The following is a 19,139-nucleotide window of genomic DNA, read 5'->3' on the forward strand; positions in this document are numbered from 1 at the left end:
GGAGGGCAGGCCAGCCTGTTCCTGGGGTTATGGTGGGTGTGGGGCAGGTGGGGGTTGATTTGGGTCTGTGAGGGGCTACTGGGGGGATTTGGGTCTGTGTGTGGCAGCTGGGGGGGAATTGGGTTTGTGTGGGGCTGTGAGGGGTGGACTTTAGGGGCTGAGAGCACCTACTTGGGGAGGCCATGAAATGCCCCCCCCCAAGTGGGAGCAGGCTGAGCCTTGGTGGGGGGTGGGAGGAGGGGTGGGAGAAGGGCCCCAGAGGGCTGGGGGGCATTTTGCATGCAAAATGCCACCCCTGGCAACACAAGCCTCCCCCAGCTGTCAGTGGTAGAGATTAGAGCACCTACTTGGGGAGGCCATGAAATGCCCCCCCCCAAGTGGGAGCAGGCTGAGCCTTGGTGGGGGGTGGGAGAAGGGGTGGGAGAAGGGCCCCTGAGGGCTGGGGGGCATTTTGCATGCAAAATGCCACCCCTGGCAAAGGAAGCCTGCTTCTTCATTTTTTCCCCATAGGAAATAATGAAGAAAGATCAGCAGCAGCATGCTAACAATATGCTGCTCCTTTGCTTTCTTATGGGGAGGATGGGGGGACCTGCTTTGGGGGGCCATAACATGGCCCCCCCAAAGTCCAATCTGTCTGAAACTTGGGTAGTTGTTAGAGAAGGGTTAGAGGAAGGTCCCCACCAATTTTGGGCTTATTTGGTGGGAAAATGCCTCCTCCAGGCGTCCTGGAAGACGGAGGCATTTTCCCATAGAAAAAAGCCGAAAGAATGCCGAAATAATGCCGAAAGAATGCCGAATCCCGAATCCCGAAAGAGATTCTTGTTTCGGCTTTCGGCTAATGACGGTAGAGAATCTTGTTTCGGGTAATCCCGAAACAAGAAAGCCGAAAGTTTTTTCCTTGCACACCCCTAGTAGGCAGCATTCCCCATCCCACAGGTCTCCAGTAGGGTTGGTAGCTATTCCTGGCACATGCTCAGAACTTACTGGCCTGCTGGAGTTGATATAAATGCCCCCCCTCATATTTCTGAATCAATTTAGGAGGCTGCCTAAGAAACAAAATCCATTCTGCCAGGGAGTCATGCAAGTGAAGGTTGGGAACAGTCATTTTCAGGAAAATTAAACTGTGGTCAGAGCCTACTGTCTGTTTCAATAACCACTCCCTGTGGCAGGTGACTCCCTGTCCTTTAGAAAGGAGAGGTTTGTAGAGAATTTGCAAGGGGGGTACTACTGAACATTGGTGCATATGCATGCAAGTCTCCCATTAAATATCTACAAATGCCTAGACAGGGATGCCCACAAGAATATGCAAGGTTTGGGGTTGAGCATATGATGTGCAATGGATACAGAATTGGAAAACAGCATTATCTCTTATTTGCTTATACTAGAGATCCCAGGTACCCCGGTAGGGGTAGGGATCCCCTGCTCCCACCCTCCCCTTTCCACCACTCACCTGGCAGGCATGGGGAAAAGTGGGAAAACAGGCCTCCTGGGATGGTGCAATGATGTCACTTCCAGGAAGTGATGTCATTGTGCCACCTCAAGAGCATGTGCATGCTTTGCAGAGGGCCAGGAGCAACTAAAAGGTGAGTGCTGGGTCCCCCCTCCCACTGGGAGGATAAAAGGACCTGATACCACCAGCTTATACTCCTGCTTTCCTCAAGCCCTACTGTACATGAGCATCCTGCTGTTAACCATGTTATCTATGGCTGTAGAAATATCATTTATCTGTTGCTTAGTAATTAATTTCATAAACTTCTTAGACAATAACTGGTCCTTTACAGAGATTATAACATAGTATACTTTCCTGTGCCATTTGTGTTCTTCAGAAAGCATCTTCTTTAAAGTGACCTCTCTTAGAACATTTCTTGCAACATCCTTCCCACTTTCTGAATATACCTGACAAAGGGAGCGTTGACTCTCAAGAGCTCATATTTTTAAAATCCTGCTGGTTTTTAAGGTGCTACTGCTGTTCTCCCTTTGGAGTGTCCACACAGCCACATCCAGAACACAGCCCTTTAATGTTGTGGGCCCAGTCCTTTGCCAGAATGAGTGAGGACAGCACTTTTCCTTGGTACATGTAGGAAAGCATGTAAGACCGTCCCTCTTCCAGAGAGCATTGGATGGTGAGTAAATATCTGGCATGATGTATTGTCGAAGGCTTTCACGGCCGGAGAACGATGGTTGTTGTGGGTTTTCCGGGCTGTATTGCCGTGGTCTTGGCATTGTAGTTCCTGACATTTCGCCAGCAGCTGTGGCTGGCATCTTCAGAGGTGTAGCACCAAAAGACAGAGATCTCTCAGTGTCACAGTGTGGAAAAGATGTTGGCAGATCATTTGTATCTGCTCAGGAGGGGTGGGGTTGAGCTGAGTCATCCTGTAAGAGTTTCCCTCCTGAGTAGATATAAATGACCTGCCAACATCTTTTCCACACTGTGACACTGAGAGATCTCTGTCTTTCGGTGCTACATCTCTGAAGATGCCAGCCACAGCTGCTGGCGAAACGTCAGGAACTACAATGCCAAGACCACGGCAATACAGCCCGGAAAACCCACAACAACGATCTGGCATGAGTTTGCTGATCCTGTGTGTTTTTACATTTGGGTATATTAAGTCTGTAAAATTGGTAGGTTGTGTATTTTAATCAGGTTTAATTTTGTTGATTTATGCCTTTGCAACTTGGTTGCTACAATATACACTTCCTTGAATGCAAGGTAGGATAAATTAAATTAAAGAAAGAAAGAAAATTTGGTTTCCCTTTCCTCAACCATGTAGCTTCTTTTTAGCAACACTATATACATCATCTATTCTTGTTGGCCGTCTCAGATCTTATGTCTCCATATCTGAAATTTCTGTAACTGAACTGAAGAAAACAGATTCTTTCAAATGATATCAATATTAAATAATGGAGAACATTATCTACCAGTAAATCTTGATTACTCTATTTCAATATGTGATTCCTTTAAAATTTTTGTTGGATTAAATAAATATGGATAATTATTCTTTCCTTGGATAAAAAGAATATGGAATCTATTCCATACACACACAGATATACATCCAAAAATAGGATAAGAAATAATGAAGATGGAAAACAGTATTAAACATAATTGATTTGGACTATTTTACATTATTGTATGATATAGCTATGTTATTCATACAGGGTACGATCCAGCTAAAGAACAATCTACTTCCAGCAGCAGAAAGCAGTTAGGATCAAACCTTTACGGAATAGGAATAGTTCTTATATTTTCTACTTCCAATTTCTCTGTGGATTTTGGAGCTTCAAATTAGCTGGATTTTTTCTAAAGATAGCAAATTGGAAAGAGTATTACAGAACTACTGTGGGGTTCTGTGGAACTGTGAGATAAAGATAGGTTTGACACCTTCCAGACAGGGCCTGGAATTCTGCCAGAATTACAACTGATCTACAGAATACAGAGGTCAGTTACACTGGAGAAAACAGCAGTCTAAGGGCCAAGCTACAAGCGACAAATGACACTTGAATGGCAAGTGAAGTGAGTGGCGAGCAAGTGGAGGGCAAGTGAGCAGGGAGGAATACACTTGCCGTTCAAGTGTCATTCGTCACTTGCAGTTTGGCCGAGAGGGCAAATTCTATGGTATACCATAGAATCTAGGTGAAATCCCTCTCCAAATTTCCCCCTCCATAGACGCTGCCTACCCAATTTTCCAGGAATTTCCCAAGCAAGAGTTGGCAATCCTAGTTAGAGATCAGGGAACTCTTGGGGTCAAACCACACAAGACAAAATACACTTGAATTACATGTGTAATTCGAGAGTATTTTGTCTCATGTGGTGAGACCCTGGCTGTTTCCACATGTTGTTAAAGCAACAGGCTACTTATTCAATGCTGGCTTTTTTTTTTTACAGATTCCAGATGCCTCCGATTTCAAAGCGGAAGCAGGCAGTTTGTCTTTCGTCTGATCAGCATCTTTTCTGAGACTGGGATTTCCCGCTCTTTCCTGTGCCAGGTCAAAGACGCTGATCAGACGAAAGACAAACTGCTTGCTTCTGCTTTGAAATCGGAGGCATCTGGAATCTGTAAAGAAAACACGCCAGCATTGAGTAAGTAGCCCGTTGTTTTAACAACATGTGGAAACAGCCCCTTTGTCTTCACTTACACACGTTTTGTGAGCATCCCATCAAAGAGTTGCAAATCACTGTAAAACTTTTTAGGTGCCTGACAAGATATTTGCTAACGTGAGGTAATTGGGTTTGTTTAATTGCTTTATTGCTTTTCTTTTTGCTTTGATTCATATGCATAACAATATTTGGCCAAGATCCACAGGCACACACATGGAGTGATTTTTCTTTTCTTTTCCATGCGTAGAAGTGCTGCCAACTGCTTTTAAATCCAGTCAACACAAGAAACTAATTGTGTGGTTCTTTGGATTCTGCCCCATATACATTACTTGCTTCAAACAATATTGGAATGCTACCATAGATTCAAATGCATAATATAGAACAAGCAGCCATTCACAATACTGTATTGTTGCTGAAGTAAACCCTAAGGTAAAAAGGTAAAGGTGGTGCAAGCAATGAGAAAAAAGCAGCATGAAATCCCACTATGCCTGGGCTTGGTTCTTTTCCTTTGTCCATAGCAAGTTTCCATCTTAATTTCACCATATTTCATCTATCTGTGCCTACAGAGATTTTTCCACATAAATAATAATAACTGGGCTCCATGACCCCAATAGCTTTGAAATTGAGTCCTCAAAGTAACAGTGAAATTCTAAAGTCCAGTCTAAGCCTGTTGACTTCTTTTTAGGATTAGGAGTTCTGTATAGGATCAGGAGTTACTCCCGTCTAAGTCCATTGACTTCTGCTTAGGATTTCACTGTAAATCTCTTTATAAAGTTATTCTATAATTAATGTGTTCTGTTCTTGATTCACACAGCAAAAGCAAAATAAGTACAAGAGAACATCCAAGAAAGAAGTGAGGGAAAGTGATTTTAATGCCTTGATAAAAAGGCCTTTCCAATACATTCACTTGAATGATTCCTTAGTATACATCTGCGAATGTACTTCATTTAGTGATAGACTAGTGGCATGACAGATATTTATTCAAGATCAAGGATCATACGCTCTGATTGTTCCCGAAGTGAGGCTTCGGAAAGCAGTAAAGTAATACCATTTACTTTGACTCAAAAACATACCTTCCACTCACTTTATAAGCAGAACTGACTGATACAATGCTGGTTGAATTAAAGACGACAGTGTCCCCATCTACAGCCCAGTAAAGACATAGCTTTAATCTGATTTAGAATTCAGTCCTATTGTTGTGAGGTTTTTGCCAATACTGAAAATTGATCTATCAGTATTATTTATTTTTAAACTGATATGCAGTGAGAAACAAGGGTTTTGTCACGAACAGGCTCTGACAAAAAACCCCTGTTAATGTTCCTTAATAAAGGTCCTCAGCAGAAGCTAATTGTAAGGAGACGTTCCCCTGATCAGGGCCGGCGCGCCCATGGAGGCCAGGTAGGCGGTGGCCTCGGGCGCGCGGGCACTGGAGGGGCGCTGGAAGGGGTGTTGGGGGGTGGAGACGCGCGCAGCGAAGCTGGCATGACTTGGCTGCAGCTACTGCTGCAGCCAGTCAGCCAGCCCCTTGCTGCCACGACCGCTGCCACACACCCCAGCCGGGCGCAGCCTCTGTGTGCCGCTTGAGCCCCGCTGCCGCCGCCACACTTCCCAGCCGGGCGCAGCCTCCACGCACCGCCCCAGCAGCGGCTCGCAGCTTCTGCTCCCGGCTGGGGCGTGTGGGGGCGGCGGCGGTGGAAGCACGGGGCTGGCTGGCTCCGTTGCGTGCTCCTCCGCCCCAGCCGGGCGCAGAAGCCGTGAGCTGCTGCTGGGGTGGCGCACGGAGCAGCCTCCGTGCGCCGCCCCAGCCCCGGCTCGCAGCTTCTGCGCTCGGCTGGGGCATGTGGCGGCGGCAGCACGGGGCTGGCTGGCTGGCTGCAGCTACTGCTGCAGCCAGCCACCCCAGCTCTGCTGTGCACTCCTCCGCCCCAGCTGGGCGTAGAAGCCGTGAGCTGCTGCTGGGGTGGCGTACGGAGCAGCCTCCGCGCGCCGCTCCAGCAGCAGCTCGCAGCTCACAGCTTCTGCACTCGGCGGTCCTCCACACGCCGCCCAGCCCCCCTGCGGCGCGTGATGACGTCTGCAATGACGTCATCACGCAGTCCGTGGCGCACCCGCGTGCACACGCCGCCGCGGGCGCCAAAACCTCTGGCACCGGCCCTGCCCCTGATTGTCCTCTCTTTGTCTGTGCAAGGACCCAAAAGACTTGAAGATGAGACACACACCCCAGCTGAGAAGGAAGGGGGGTAGGGTTGTCAGCAACCAGGAGAGAAAAATATAGTCCTGTCCCTTTAATAGAGGCTTTAATGTGTGAAAATGGACAGGGGAAGCTATTCATATCATGGGGGTAAATAACACCAGCTGGTAAATAACATCCCAATAGGGTTGGTAGCCCCATAACAGTGTGTGCATGTGGGGGGAAATGCTGTTTGAATATGCAGAAAAGAGCAAGAGTCCAGTAGCACCTATAAGACTAACAAACTTTGTGGTAGGGTAGGAGTTTTCGTGAGTCACAGCTCACTTCTTCAGAATTTGCAAAAGTCAAAAGAGAGAGAGAGAGAAAAGCTGATTGAGACAGCTGTGAGTTGCTTGAAAGTTGAACAGCTTGAGTTGCAGGCTGTCTCTCAGGACATCTTGTGTAGTGGATCTGCTGCTTTATAGGAAACATTTTCCATTTGTATATGTGTAAGGTGTGGAGGGAATAATATAAAAACACCATAGCCCTCTCCAGACATTACATCTATGTGAAATGGGGCCCTACTGACAGTGTGTATTGGGAGTGCACAGTCCCCGCACAATACCCCCAATAGATGTGGTCGCCATTTCATGAGAAATGGTCAATGCATGCCATTCCCATATGCATACAGCTTCCATATGCATGAACCAATAATCTCTCTCAAACACTTCTCTCTCTCAACCAAAGGAAACCACGGCTGGTAGAATACCTTTGGAATTCCTTGCGGAGCAGAGAATAAGGTAGTGTGTAACACTGGTGTAAAGAATGGGATTTTCCTTTCTTTCTTTCCTGCTTTCTTGTTTGCTTGCTTGCTGGGCGGGTTAGGAGAGAAACTGTAAACTGTAAGAGAAACTGTGACTGAAGCAGAATGCAGCAACTAATCCATCAGAAAATGGAAGACTGGGAGGCCAAACCGAACGATAATGAAGACCTTACAGCTGCAAATCCAGACACATCTGGGGTTTTGCAGTAGCTCATACAGTAGCTTCAAAGCAGCCCAGAGTACTCTAGATCCTGCCTCATATGAAGCTCCCTTAAATGGAATTAGATCATTGGTCCAGAAATCTCAGTATTATCTGCTCTGATTGTGGCAGTTCTGCTGGGCTGAACTGAAATGTAAGGATTTTTAAAAAGAGTCTAGAAATCCAATTGTAGAGAATCCTGTCAAAAATGGCTGCAGAAATCCAGAAGATAAACAGCGGTTGGGTTTGAAGTGCAGATTTTGTACTAGGTAAAAAGCAAGAACTTTAATTCATTTGTCCAAAGGCTTTTCAGTAGAGTTGTGAGCAAAAAGGTGGAGGAATAATCATAGAATTTGCTGTAGTTGGAACTAGAGAAACTACCATCTCCTGCCGATCACCAATGATTGGTGGACAGAGGGGCAAACCACCAGGAGTTTGCTCACCACTGGCAGGCACCTGGCAACCCTTGGAGAGTATCTTATTTCCCCCTCTCTATTTCCTCTTCACCTCCTTGATAGCCCCCATAGCTTCTTCCCTTTTCTGGCAACTTTCTCTCCTTCCCATGCACCAAATAACCTACCTTTATCTGCCCCCTATCTTCTACTGTCCCTCCTCCCACCCCCAGCAGCCTCTGCCCAGGAAAACTATGGCCCAGTTGTTTGGGCCAGGCTAGGCTCAGTAGCACAGCAGGGAACCTGCAAGGACTTGCAAAAGACACCTCATTTCCCCCTGTAATCCCTTCCCTAACTGTGTGGGGTGATACTTCACTTTCCCATGACTCCCCTTCCCCACACGATTTCCTCTTTCCTTCCTCCTGGCAGCCTCCATATGCTCACATTTCCCTTGCTCCTTCTTTCCTTCAAACCCATTAAACAACTTACCTTTTATCTGCCCCCCATCGTCATCTATATTTATTATTTATTTACTTCATTTATGTACTGCCTTCCTCCATAATGGGAAACCAAAGCCGCTTGCAGCATTCTTCTTGCCTCCATATTATCCTCACAACAACTCTGAGAGGTAAGTTAGGCTGAGAGCATATGACTGGGTCAAAGTCACCCAGTGAGCTTTCACAGCAGAGTGGTGATTCGAACCTGGGTCTCCTCATCCTATTCTGAAACTCTAACCACTACACTGCACTAGCTTTTTTTGGAGAGGTCACTGTTGAACAGTAGCAAGCAGCAAGTTCTGTATGAGTCATGCTAGTCATGTGGTATCAAGTTGCCTGGTGGTTGCTGTTGAGGCTGGCCCCAATAAGTCTTCCCTCAAAGGTCAAAGCAGCTCTGCAAAGGGCCCTGACCCATCCTTGCAGCTTTTTACTGATAGAAACCGAGCCTGAAATACTAGCCCAACTGCTACGATTGCCTAGCAACAGCCACTGAGGGCATCTGGTTAAAGCTGCATGCACTCCTTTTATCATTTTGTTTTTTTAATCTCCCATTTTTTAATTTCAGAATTTTCTGCAAACCTAGGGCACTTTTCAGATGTGTAGGAAGATCTGTCTTGTCTGTTCATGCTCCAACCTCCAGTATGTCTAATATTGAAACTTTTAGGGTTTTTTCTTCCTAATTCCTCTTCAATTAATCTTTATCTCTATGAACAATATCACCATCCATCCTGTTGACCCGGCATGCAAGTGGCCTTACATTTGATTCCTCCCTTTCTTCTGCTTACACGTATTTAATCTATCCCCCCAAATTACATAGTTTCTCCAATATGTATCATTCCAATAATTCATCCCTGTCTCACACAAGTTTATGTTGCTGACTTCTTAGTAATCATCTTATATGCAGGCCTGTATCCAAGCTGGCTGAACAAGCAATTTGTCTGGGCCAAATCTCCACTATTTTTTTGCACTAAGTGAACCAAATAGATATCTACAATTAAAAGTAACAGTAGCAGTAGATGACTTTGTCAAAATCAGTCATATCAAGGATGGATGTTAGTAGCAATGTCATTATCAAATGGAAATGTTAAACTATGAATAAAATGGTTTTAGCTGCAGCATTGCAAAAAAAAAAGTTACACCATTTTTCATCTGTCTTCTGTATTCATTTACTGATTTCCACAAAAGAATGAGGCAATTTATTATTCTATTATATGTTTGGCCTCCTGTTTAGTCATACAGAAGCTTGGAAAGATCAATACATTGACTTGTCATATCCTGTTTCATGTGTATAGGGAGGAAAGAAATAGCAATAAAAGGGAAATAATCTCTCCTTTGGTCTCCTGTCCTTCCTCCTGTAATTCAGCGCAGACTATGTCTTCTCTCTCGTTCAGCCATTTATTACACATCTTAAATATTAAAACATTTCTCAGGAGGTTGTTTAGCAGATGGTATTTTATGGACTAAATTAGCAATACTAATAAACTGCTATAAAAGAAGAGAGATATCTATAGCTTAGTAGGAGAGAATGTGCTTTGTGCATCTGAGGCCTCAGATTCAGTCCTTGCCATCTCCAGTTGGGCTGAGAAGGACCTCAGACCTTGGAGACCTTCTCTCACTCGGAACTAAAATACTGGACTAATACAGACTAGCTGTCTGAGAGTGCATATGTTCATATCTTCACATGAAAAATTATGTACAGTGTGGTCTACTTTGTTTCTCCTTAGCAAATTTCCCATCAGCTTGGTCATGCAGGACATCGGCTGCAGAAATCTCACTGAAGTACAGCTTCTTAAGGGCATATTCTCACCATGCAAGATCCGGGAAATTGCTTCCAAGGCATCTGTTGCAGGTGCAGATAATCAACACAAACAAAATCTGCCCAGGTTGTACATGGACTCAACAAATTTCATTTCTTTGCAAAGAAGAAAACACAGCGCACACATTTTTATACATATAGAACATTAAATATTTTAAAAGTGGTTCCACTCTGAAAAGTGACTGTACAAAATGGCAAACATTTACCAACAGCTCTGTCCTTTCAAAGTAATTTCTGCTGACTTCAGGTACTAGAATGAGGTCTTTCTAATTTTCTTCTTGGTTTTGCATACTCAACAGAACATCAATTATGTAAAATAATGCTGATTTCTTTCAGATGTTAAAATCTACATAAGACTATCCATTTTTTGTCCCATCTGAAGCTAAAAATAGTGACATGTTATGGAACTATTGTTAAAAAGGTTTCTTTTTTTACACCTGGACAATGCTAATGAAAGTAATAGTTCCACTAACGGTAGCACTTTTCTGCAGTGCAAGGTGTCTCCCCTTCCATAAGGAGAAGACGAATAACGTGAGTATGTGGTTACAATTCATTGAAGGTAGTTCTATTGACATTTTCAGACTGTCATCAAACTGCTCTGTAGACTCAATGAGAAGGGATCTGAACATAGGGTGGAGCATTCAGACACATACTTCCTTGTCACATATTAAGGGTAGGATGTCAAAGGGCCTATGTTTATGTCTGGCCATTTTTATTTCTTCCTTTGCTTAACAACTTGTTTTTAATGGAACGTGAGTCATGCAACATAATCAGAAACTGAAATGTTGCATGCCATGTCCTCCATGTGGATGACTATTGGTGTGGCTCCAGGAATTATCAAATGTCAAAGCAGAGCAGATCTTATTTTGTATGATACTTAGACAGGGGACTGCCTGGGAGCTAGACATAAGCAATTTTCAAATGTTTGGAGAAAGACAAGGGTACAGATGAAATAACTTATAATTTAAGCTTCTGATCACCATGGCTCAGCCAGTTAAAGTTGCCACCAGTGAGCAGTCATCCAGACAGCCAAAAGTTGCAAAGTAGTTGTGACGGTCCAGAACAAAACCTAAAACAAAATCTACGTAATACCTTTCATTAAGTGCTCCCAAAATAGCACAGTTTGGGTTCTTCAGAACTCTATGTCAAGAAGGCTGTTAAAAAACACAAAGGGGTGGGGAAATAATAATAATAACTGCGCTTATATACCACTCTTCTAGACAGATTAGTGTCCCACTCAGAGCAGTAAACAATTTAGTGTTATTATTATCCCCACAATACAGCTGGGGAGTTAGGGCTGAAAGGAGTGGCTTACCCAAGGCCACCTACTGAGCTCATGGCAGGAGTGGGATTCGAACCAGTAGAGTGCTGATTTGCAGCCCAATCACTTAGCCACTGTGCTACAGCAGCACAGTGTCTCAGGCAATGATTTTAAGGTCCTTTACTTACAACTTGGGCCCTTTTCGCACTTCCGGTTTAAACTGTCATTTATGTCACGATCACAATGGCTTCAGCATTTCACCCCCACATTCTACACTGTCTGAGGCAGTTTCAATTTGGCATCTTTTTCATTTTAGATGGGCTTTGAAGCCTCGGTGCAGTTTCAGGCTTTTAGGGCTTTACAATTCACGTTACACTTAAAAAAAAAAAAACTTTGAGAAGGCATAGTAACGTTGCAATGTTGGGATCCCACCCCTGTATTTGCTGACTGGGCTGTCTTGTGTCCACTGGAGAAGCAATTGGTAGCAGAGTTCTGGGGAAAAACACTTTTTGTGCTTTTTCCACTCTCATTTTTTTAAGCCAAGCCAGGAAAGGGTTAAAATGCTGCCGCTTCATTCCCTCCCAGCAGCTTCTCTGCCACTTTGTTTCCAAAGGGCTGTGCAAGATGCTTGTGTTTTTTTCCCCTCTTTGTCAAAGTCCAAAACGTGTCTGGGAGGGAGGGAAAAGCAGTCATTTAATCCTTCCTGTCTTTTAAAGCCAGGAGGAATGTGCAGTAATGTTACAGTGTTACAGTGTTATAATGTTACAGCCCGTTCTTGCCTTTGAAAAGAGAGTGTGTGTGCATACCCCAAGGGAGGAAGGAAAAAGCAGCTATTTAACCATTTCCTGGCTTTTAAAGCCAGCAGGGAATAAGCAGCAACATTAGGAATCATTCTTGGCTTTGAAAAAAAGAGAGAGAGAGAGAGAGAGAGAGAGTACTTGCATACCTAGAGGAAGCTGAGGGAAAAGCAGCCTTATGGCCCTTACCTCACTTTACTGATAAAAATAGTGGAAAACGCATTCAGAGAGCTGTGGAAGGTGGGAGTGGTTAATTCTGAACAGAACAATCAGCCCCACAGAAAAGGAGAGGGGGGGAGAAGAGAAACAGAAGGAAAGTATAGAGTTTGCACTGACATTAATCGGGCCAGACATGACTCGGCAGCAGCTTCAAAATAACATTGTGGTATGTCCACAGGGAAAATTGGGGATGTGCAGACAAACATCGGTTCTGTGTCCCATGACTACCTTGCAAGTGTGATACTCCTGCAAACATGGGAAGCAGAACAGATACTGCAATGTTTTGAAGCCCCAGTGTGAAAAGGAGCTAACGTGGAATGCCAGCCAGATTTAAATATATACAAATAAGTTGGATGAAGCTGGTATCAAGTTACAACTTAGACATTTTTAGATGAAGAGATAACTGCAGCCACAAAAGGATTTTTTAAAGTGGTTGATTGATCCCCCCCCGACTTTTCAGTTGGGTGTTGTTATTGTTGCATGTTGTATTTGTTTTTAATAGAGTTTAATGAATGGTTCTGGAGAATTCAAGAACTTTTGTATTGGTTTGTGCTATTTTGGTTGTTCTAAATAGAAGGTATCACAAGGCTTTTGTTCCTGAGTGGTTGGGTACATGATTTTAGGTTGAAATGAAAATGTTTAGGAGTGATTAGTGGCCCTGTAGATTAGGAGATTAGGCATGTAATTATTTTAGCACTATGTCTGTGAGCACTTCAGAAAACAGCTCTAATACTTGCTTTGCCCTGAAGACAGAAAGTTCTCCTGAATTTATTGGAATATTAATATTCTCCAGTGACTTCCACATGCTGCATTTAGGAATGGACATGTAATACCTGTGTTTATATATGGTGGACAGACATGCCATTTCTATACTGAATGCAATAGATCGTGAAAGGTTAAAATTTGAAATGTGCTTAGAGTAAATCTAGGAAAAATTACAACTTTCCCAACTAAAACTTTCTCAATGTCTTTTAAATATACGTTTCAGGGGAGATGTATTAACTTATCAGTCACACCCTTCCTGTATTATTATTAGGCCGTTTCCACACACGTTGAATAATGCATTTTCAATGCACTTTAGTTATCCTTTAGAAGTGGATTTTTTGTTCCACACATGGAAAATCAGTTATAAATGTTCACTAAAGCATATTGAAAGTGGATTATCCAACATGTGTGGAAACAGCCTTAGTTACAGAGGAGAAAAAAGATAGACACACATATTTTGTTGGTTTTCCTCTCCCTGCCACCACCACTGAGGGATAACTACAGCCAGTAGGGTGGATTTCCATTTGTGAAATGAACCAGGCAGGAAATAATTTTGCATTACATGCTCTTTATGTAGCCCCAATCGAAGCTGGGCCTGCTCAGAGCTTTTATTAGCATTTCAAAAGCAATGAAAAGATTTTATCATAAATTTACTGTCATCTCATCTTTTCATATTAACCAGGCAGTAAGTCCAAAGAAACTCTAATGTGTTTACTTCTCAACAAACATTTTAAAGATGGCACTGAACCAGTGATCTAGATTGTATTTTTTTTTAAAAAAATAGGGCATATAAATCACAGAAGGATTAATTTAATGTCAAATGAAATTCTACTGTTAGGAGAAAGGAAAATATTTATTTGTAGAGCCATTAAATTTTAATTTGGAATACTAAGGCACTCAAGAAAACACACTCCAAGGATGCCAGATTTGTCCAGTAACTCTTCAGAGTACAACTACACTTTTACATTCACCATGCAGATTGTAGAAGAAATATTTCATACAGTTTAATTCTCTGATATATGTGAACGATATTGAAAACATACACAAACAACACAGACAGCACACACTTCACTCTTGCACTAGAAAAAAGTAACAAAAAGGAGTACACTCACAGATAGAAAACTTGTTGCTGTTGTCTTTCCCTGGAAACAATTTAAATCCTCTAGATTTAAAATCTATGGCCTTTTTCACTAGTTAAGAAAACAAACAAAAACATGTATCAGGCAATACAGTCTAATAAGAGTTCATTTCAATTGACAATTCTTTTTTTTATCATGGAGGTGCAAATTAAAAAGTAAATGATTTCCAACAATATTGTGTACCCAAAAGAGGGAGGAAAAGACTAGAAAAGAGTATTTTTACACAAAAGGCAAACATTTAAACTGGATTATGTAAAAAACATACAGGAACAAGCAAGGATAATGCATAATTTTCTTTTCCTGTAATGAGCAGATGATGCCTCTTATGCAAAATGTAAAGATAGACTAAAATATACCAGTTTCCATGAACCATAACTGCCTTTGTGTCCATTTATTATTGTACAGATATGGACCCTGGAAAACTGAGCCTTTAGTACAAGGGGTGCAAGAGCGCTTCCAAAACTTTATTGGCATTTAATAGGGGTTTATTGCCCTTATTAATGGATACAATCATTATGTTTAACTCCATTCTTTTTCTCAAACTTCTTCTCTGACATTTTATCCATTTTAAAACACAACATTGCCACTTCCCAGCCTGTAGCACAGTTTTATATGAGCTTACATTTCTATCCATGGGGAACAGTACAAGAAGGCCCTTGATAATTCCTCAAAATACCCCAACCAAGCAATGGTATAACAATGACAATGTTAAGTAAGCATGCCAACATTGTTTTCTCTCTCTCTCTCTGTCTCTCTCTCTCCCCCTCTGATTGCTAAGCACATTTAATTACAATAAAATATCAGTGAAAAGAAATGTAACTTTTTTTTAAAAAATCACAATATTATAAGAATGGATACAGATAAACCATGGACAACCTATCTATATGGAAATCAGTTCAGTGTGTGAAACCCGTCTCTGAAAAAAACCCCAACCTTGTTGAATTCAATCACAAAGCCTTTTCTAGCAGATTTCAGTCATAGTTACACTGATATAGCATAAAACGGTTGTGCATTGTTCCAATTTGTCACCACAGTATCCCTGCAAGTAGGATATATGAGGATAACGTGAGATGCAGTCTGAAGATGTGTTGGAATGGCTGTTTCTTCATCATGTGGGAAAGTCAACAGGTTCATGTTAGCTCATTGGGAAGCTTCCATTGTATCCAATAGGATGAGATTAAGGCTGTCAGCTCCAGGTTCAGAAATTCCTGGAGACTGGGGGGGGGGATCCTGGAGAGAGTGGGGTCTGGGGAGGGGTGGAACCTCAGCCATGTTTAATGCCATAGACTCCACCTTCCAAAGTAGCCATTTTCTCCAAGGGAACTGATCTCTGTGGTCTGGAAATCAGTTGTAATCAGATCTAATAGGACGTACAATTACTATAAGTAACATGACTATAAATAAACAACTCTTCAGATTGACATTTGTAAATACGAAGAGAACCTCTGTGCACCAACGAAGACAGGGAGAGAGAAGGAAAACTGTACTGTTTCTAATTACTGTGTGTTATTTTTTTTAAGAGCACAATCCTATGCAAGTCCCAATGAGTTTAACAGGATTTACTACGTAGTGTAAGGAACAGAACAGAAACAACTATGCGTCTTTCATGGAGGGTCGCTCATATTTAATGCTCACCCTAAATTAAGTATATCATTTATCAAAATGAAGTGTACATCACTCTTTTGCCATGACATAAGCACTATAATTACACCAATATTTAAATACTTTAATTGGCTAATTTTTATTTACCTTTTAAAAAATATAGCATCAGCTGCTCTATTTTTTAATTAGACAGTTTCCTCCCTCTCCTTGAAACAGATGTGTTTGTGCCGTACTTTAGCAAAAGGGTGACATTTCTATTTTTCAGCAGGTTTTTTTACCCCTTCAAAAACTGGGAATTAGGACATTTTGCAGCTGTTTTAAAACAGCTGTGGAGCAAAAAAAAAAAAAAATGCCGAATAAGGAGAGAGGAATCACAAGGAAGAAAGGATAAGAGAAAAGTGACCAAAATGAAATAAGAGAGAGAACAGCTTTTAAAAAATTATAGGCATGGTCTAAACAGAATTATGCAATTTAAAATCTGACTGATTTTATTAGGAAGGTTAAATATGTGTTTACAGCTGCAGTTGAATGCACATTTACTTGGAAATAAACCACAGTGGGTAATTAAGGTGGTATGGTATCACTCAATCTCGTCAGAACTCAGACATTAAGCAGGATCACCGAGGAAGACTCTGAAGAGGAAGGCACTGGCAAACCACCTCTGCTTCTCACTTGCTTGAAAAGCCCTTTCCTGGGGTTGCCGTAAGCTGGTTGCGACTTGATGGCACATACGCATGCCAGCCATATAAAAAATAGTGGAACTTGCTTGAGAGTAGATTATGTAGGAATTTGCTGTAGCTGGTATTGACTGCATGTACCTGTCTCTGGGAATTAAAAATAGATTGGGTATCCTTCTTGTGTAGACCACTTAGCTCCCCCATAAGCTCCCTTCTGAGTTGGCAGAGCTGCTAGCAGACATGGTGTTAGAAACACCTAGGCTTATTGTTCTGGGAGACTTCAACATCTATGCTGAGTAGGGCTGTGCACTTCGGGTTTCCAATTTGGGTAAATTACCTGAATTGGACCCAATCCAGAAAGATTCTGGATATCCAAATTGGGGCCAGCATGCTGGCCCTGATTCGGAAATCCCGAATCAAAGCTTTCCGAAGCTTTCCGAAAGCTTCGGAAAGCTTCAGGGCTGAATTTAAAGGGCCCAGCCACTGCTTGCAAGCAGCGGTGGGGCCCTTTAAACATCATCCCACCCTCACCCACCCACCCACCTTGTCGGTGGCAGCTGCTACCGCCTGAGCCTGTGGGGCATTGGGGAAGGCCGGAGCTGCCTCCTCCAGCCCTTCATGCCCCTCGAATGGCCGCAGCGCGCTGGTGCCACAGCAGCCATTTGAGGGGCAGGAAGGGCCAGAGGAGGCAGCTCCAGCCTTCCCCAATGCCCCGGAGATTCAGGTGGCAGTGGCAGCACGAAGCTGCAATGGCCTGGAGCCTGCAGGCCATCACAGCAGCCTCATGCCACCACCGCTGCCACTGTAGCAGCGGCAGCACAAGGCTGCTGCAATGGCTTGGAGCCTCCAGGCCATCACAGCCTCGTGCCACTGCCACTGCCGCTGCAGCAGCCCGTGGTACAGCTGAACCTCCCGCAAGGTAAGGTAAATGGATGAGGGGGTGGAGGGGTTGCCCCAGGGGGGTGGGGGTAGGGGTGGGGAAGTTGCCCCCCTCGCTTCAGTATGCTCCAAATATTTACGGAGCATACCAAAGTCAGTAAAGTACCTTAATTCCGAAGCGGCTTGCTTCGGAATTAAGGTATTTCTGAAATACCCAAAATACCCAAAGCGGGAAACCCAAATTAACCCCCTCCTGCACACCACTAATGCTGAGTGCTCAAAGTCAGGCCTAGCTCAGGAATGTATAGCTTCCCTGACAACTCTGGGCCTCTCGCAAATTGTGACAGGCCCTACACATGAAAGAGGCCACACCTTAGACTTAATATTTTGTACTGTGCCTTTAAGAGAAAACCTTGTTTCAACATTGCGGAGCCGGCCTGAACCATTGTCAGACCATCATCTGCTGAAGGCAGAAGTGAATATAGTCCCAACTCTCCACAAAATTGGGGGGTCCAGTTAAAATGATTCACCCACAAAGGCTCATTGACCCTTCTAGATTCCAAAATGCCTTGGGGGATTTTAGAATTCCAGACACATGCCTTATGGTCGCTGCTGTAGGAGTGTGGAATGCAAAGCTCCTTGAAGCTATTGACACCATTGCTACTTATCAACCGCTCTGGCCCTTGGGATGGACGCCAGCCCCATGGTTTATTACGGAGCTGGCTGACTTAAAGAGAGTTGGAAGATGTCTAGAAACGTGCTGGTGAAAAACTCATGGAGAAGCAGATAAATATGCTACAGAACCCACTGGAGGACCTATGAAGTGGAAATGAAAGCGGCAAAGAAACATTATTTTTTGGCAACTATTGTATTGCATGGTTCACAACTATCCCAGTTGTTTAAGATATCCAGACACATCCAAACTCCTAAATCTGAACTTTTACAGTCCCAAGAACAGACAATTAGCTGCAAGGCCTTTGCTAAGCTTTTCGCTGATAAAATAGCAAATACGCTCTGATCTAGATGCTAGTTGCAATGTAAACGAGATAGAAGAAATACAGCTTACATTTGGACTCCTTTGAACCAATCACAATGACAGATCTTAACAGGATCTTGATGTCTAAGAAAGCCCCTGTTTGTGAGCTTGATCCCTGCCCATCCTGGCGGTTGACATCAAGTAAGAACCACGTAAGTGAACCACTGAGGTCTACTGTAAATCAATTGCTAACTCAGGGCAGCTTTCCCCGGCAGCTCAAACAAGTGGTTATCCACCCGCTACTTAAAAAATCATCCCTAGACAAAATGATGTGGCCAATTATTGCCCAGTCTCCAATCTGCCCTTTCTGGGCAGAGTGATTGAGAGAGCGGTAGCTGACTAACTCGACTTTCTTGGATAACTCTAGCACTCTGGACCCTTTCTGGTCATGTTTCAGACCAGGGCATGAGACAGAGACAGCACTAGTAGCATTAGTGGATTATCTCCATCTGAATATGGACAGGGGCCATGCCTCCTTACTGCTTCTATTGGATCTGCCTGCAGCCTTTGATACAGTAGACCATGCCATCCTGCTGAGACATTGAGAAACAGAAGTGGACATCAAAGGATGTGCCCTGGACTAGTTTAAATCATTTCTCTTGGAGCGGTCTCAAAGGGTGGCCATTGGAGATCAACTATCTCTAGAATGGGAACTATCTTGTAGGGTTCTGCAGGGCGCAATCTTATCTCCCATGTTATTCAACCTCTACGTAAAGCCTTTAGGAGAACGCATTCGCAGGTATGGAGTTGGACGTCATCAATATGCAGATT

The 19,139-nt window shown here is 43.3% G+C and overlaps 1 protein-coding gene across 3 annotated transcripts in view; it reads right to left on the minus strand.

The window, feature by feature from the left end:
* CSMD3 (CUB and Sushi multiple domains 3) overlaps positions 1-19,139 on the minus strand; it is a 922,268-nt gene that overhangs the window by 464,798 nt on the left and 438,331 nt on the right. For 2 of the 3 annotated variants that reach the window (XM_054984890.1, XM_054984889.1), the window contains one exon: positions 14,148-14,225. The exons of the other annotated variant lie outside the window; for it this stretch is intronic. In XM_054984890.1, the coding sequence (XP_054840865.1) occupies positions 14,148-14,225 (78 nt within the window). The remainder of the gene's footprint in view (positions 1-14,147; positions 14,226-19,139) is intronic. 3 annotated transcript variants of the gene reach the window in all.

The sequence above is a fragment of the Eublepharis macularius genome, chromosome 7 (assembly GCF_028583425.1).
Source record: "Eublepharis macularius isolate TG4126 chromosome 7, MPM_Emac_v1.0, whole genome shotgun sequence".
In the NCBI taxonomy this organism is placed as follows: Eukaryota; Metazoa; Chordata; class Lepidosauria; order Squamata; family Eublepharidae; genus Eublepharis; species Eublepharis macularius.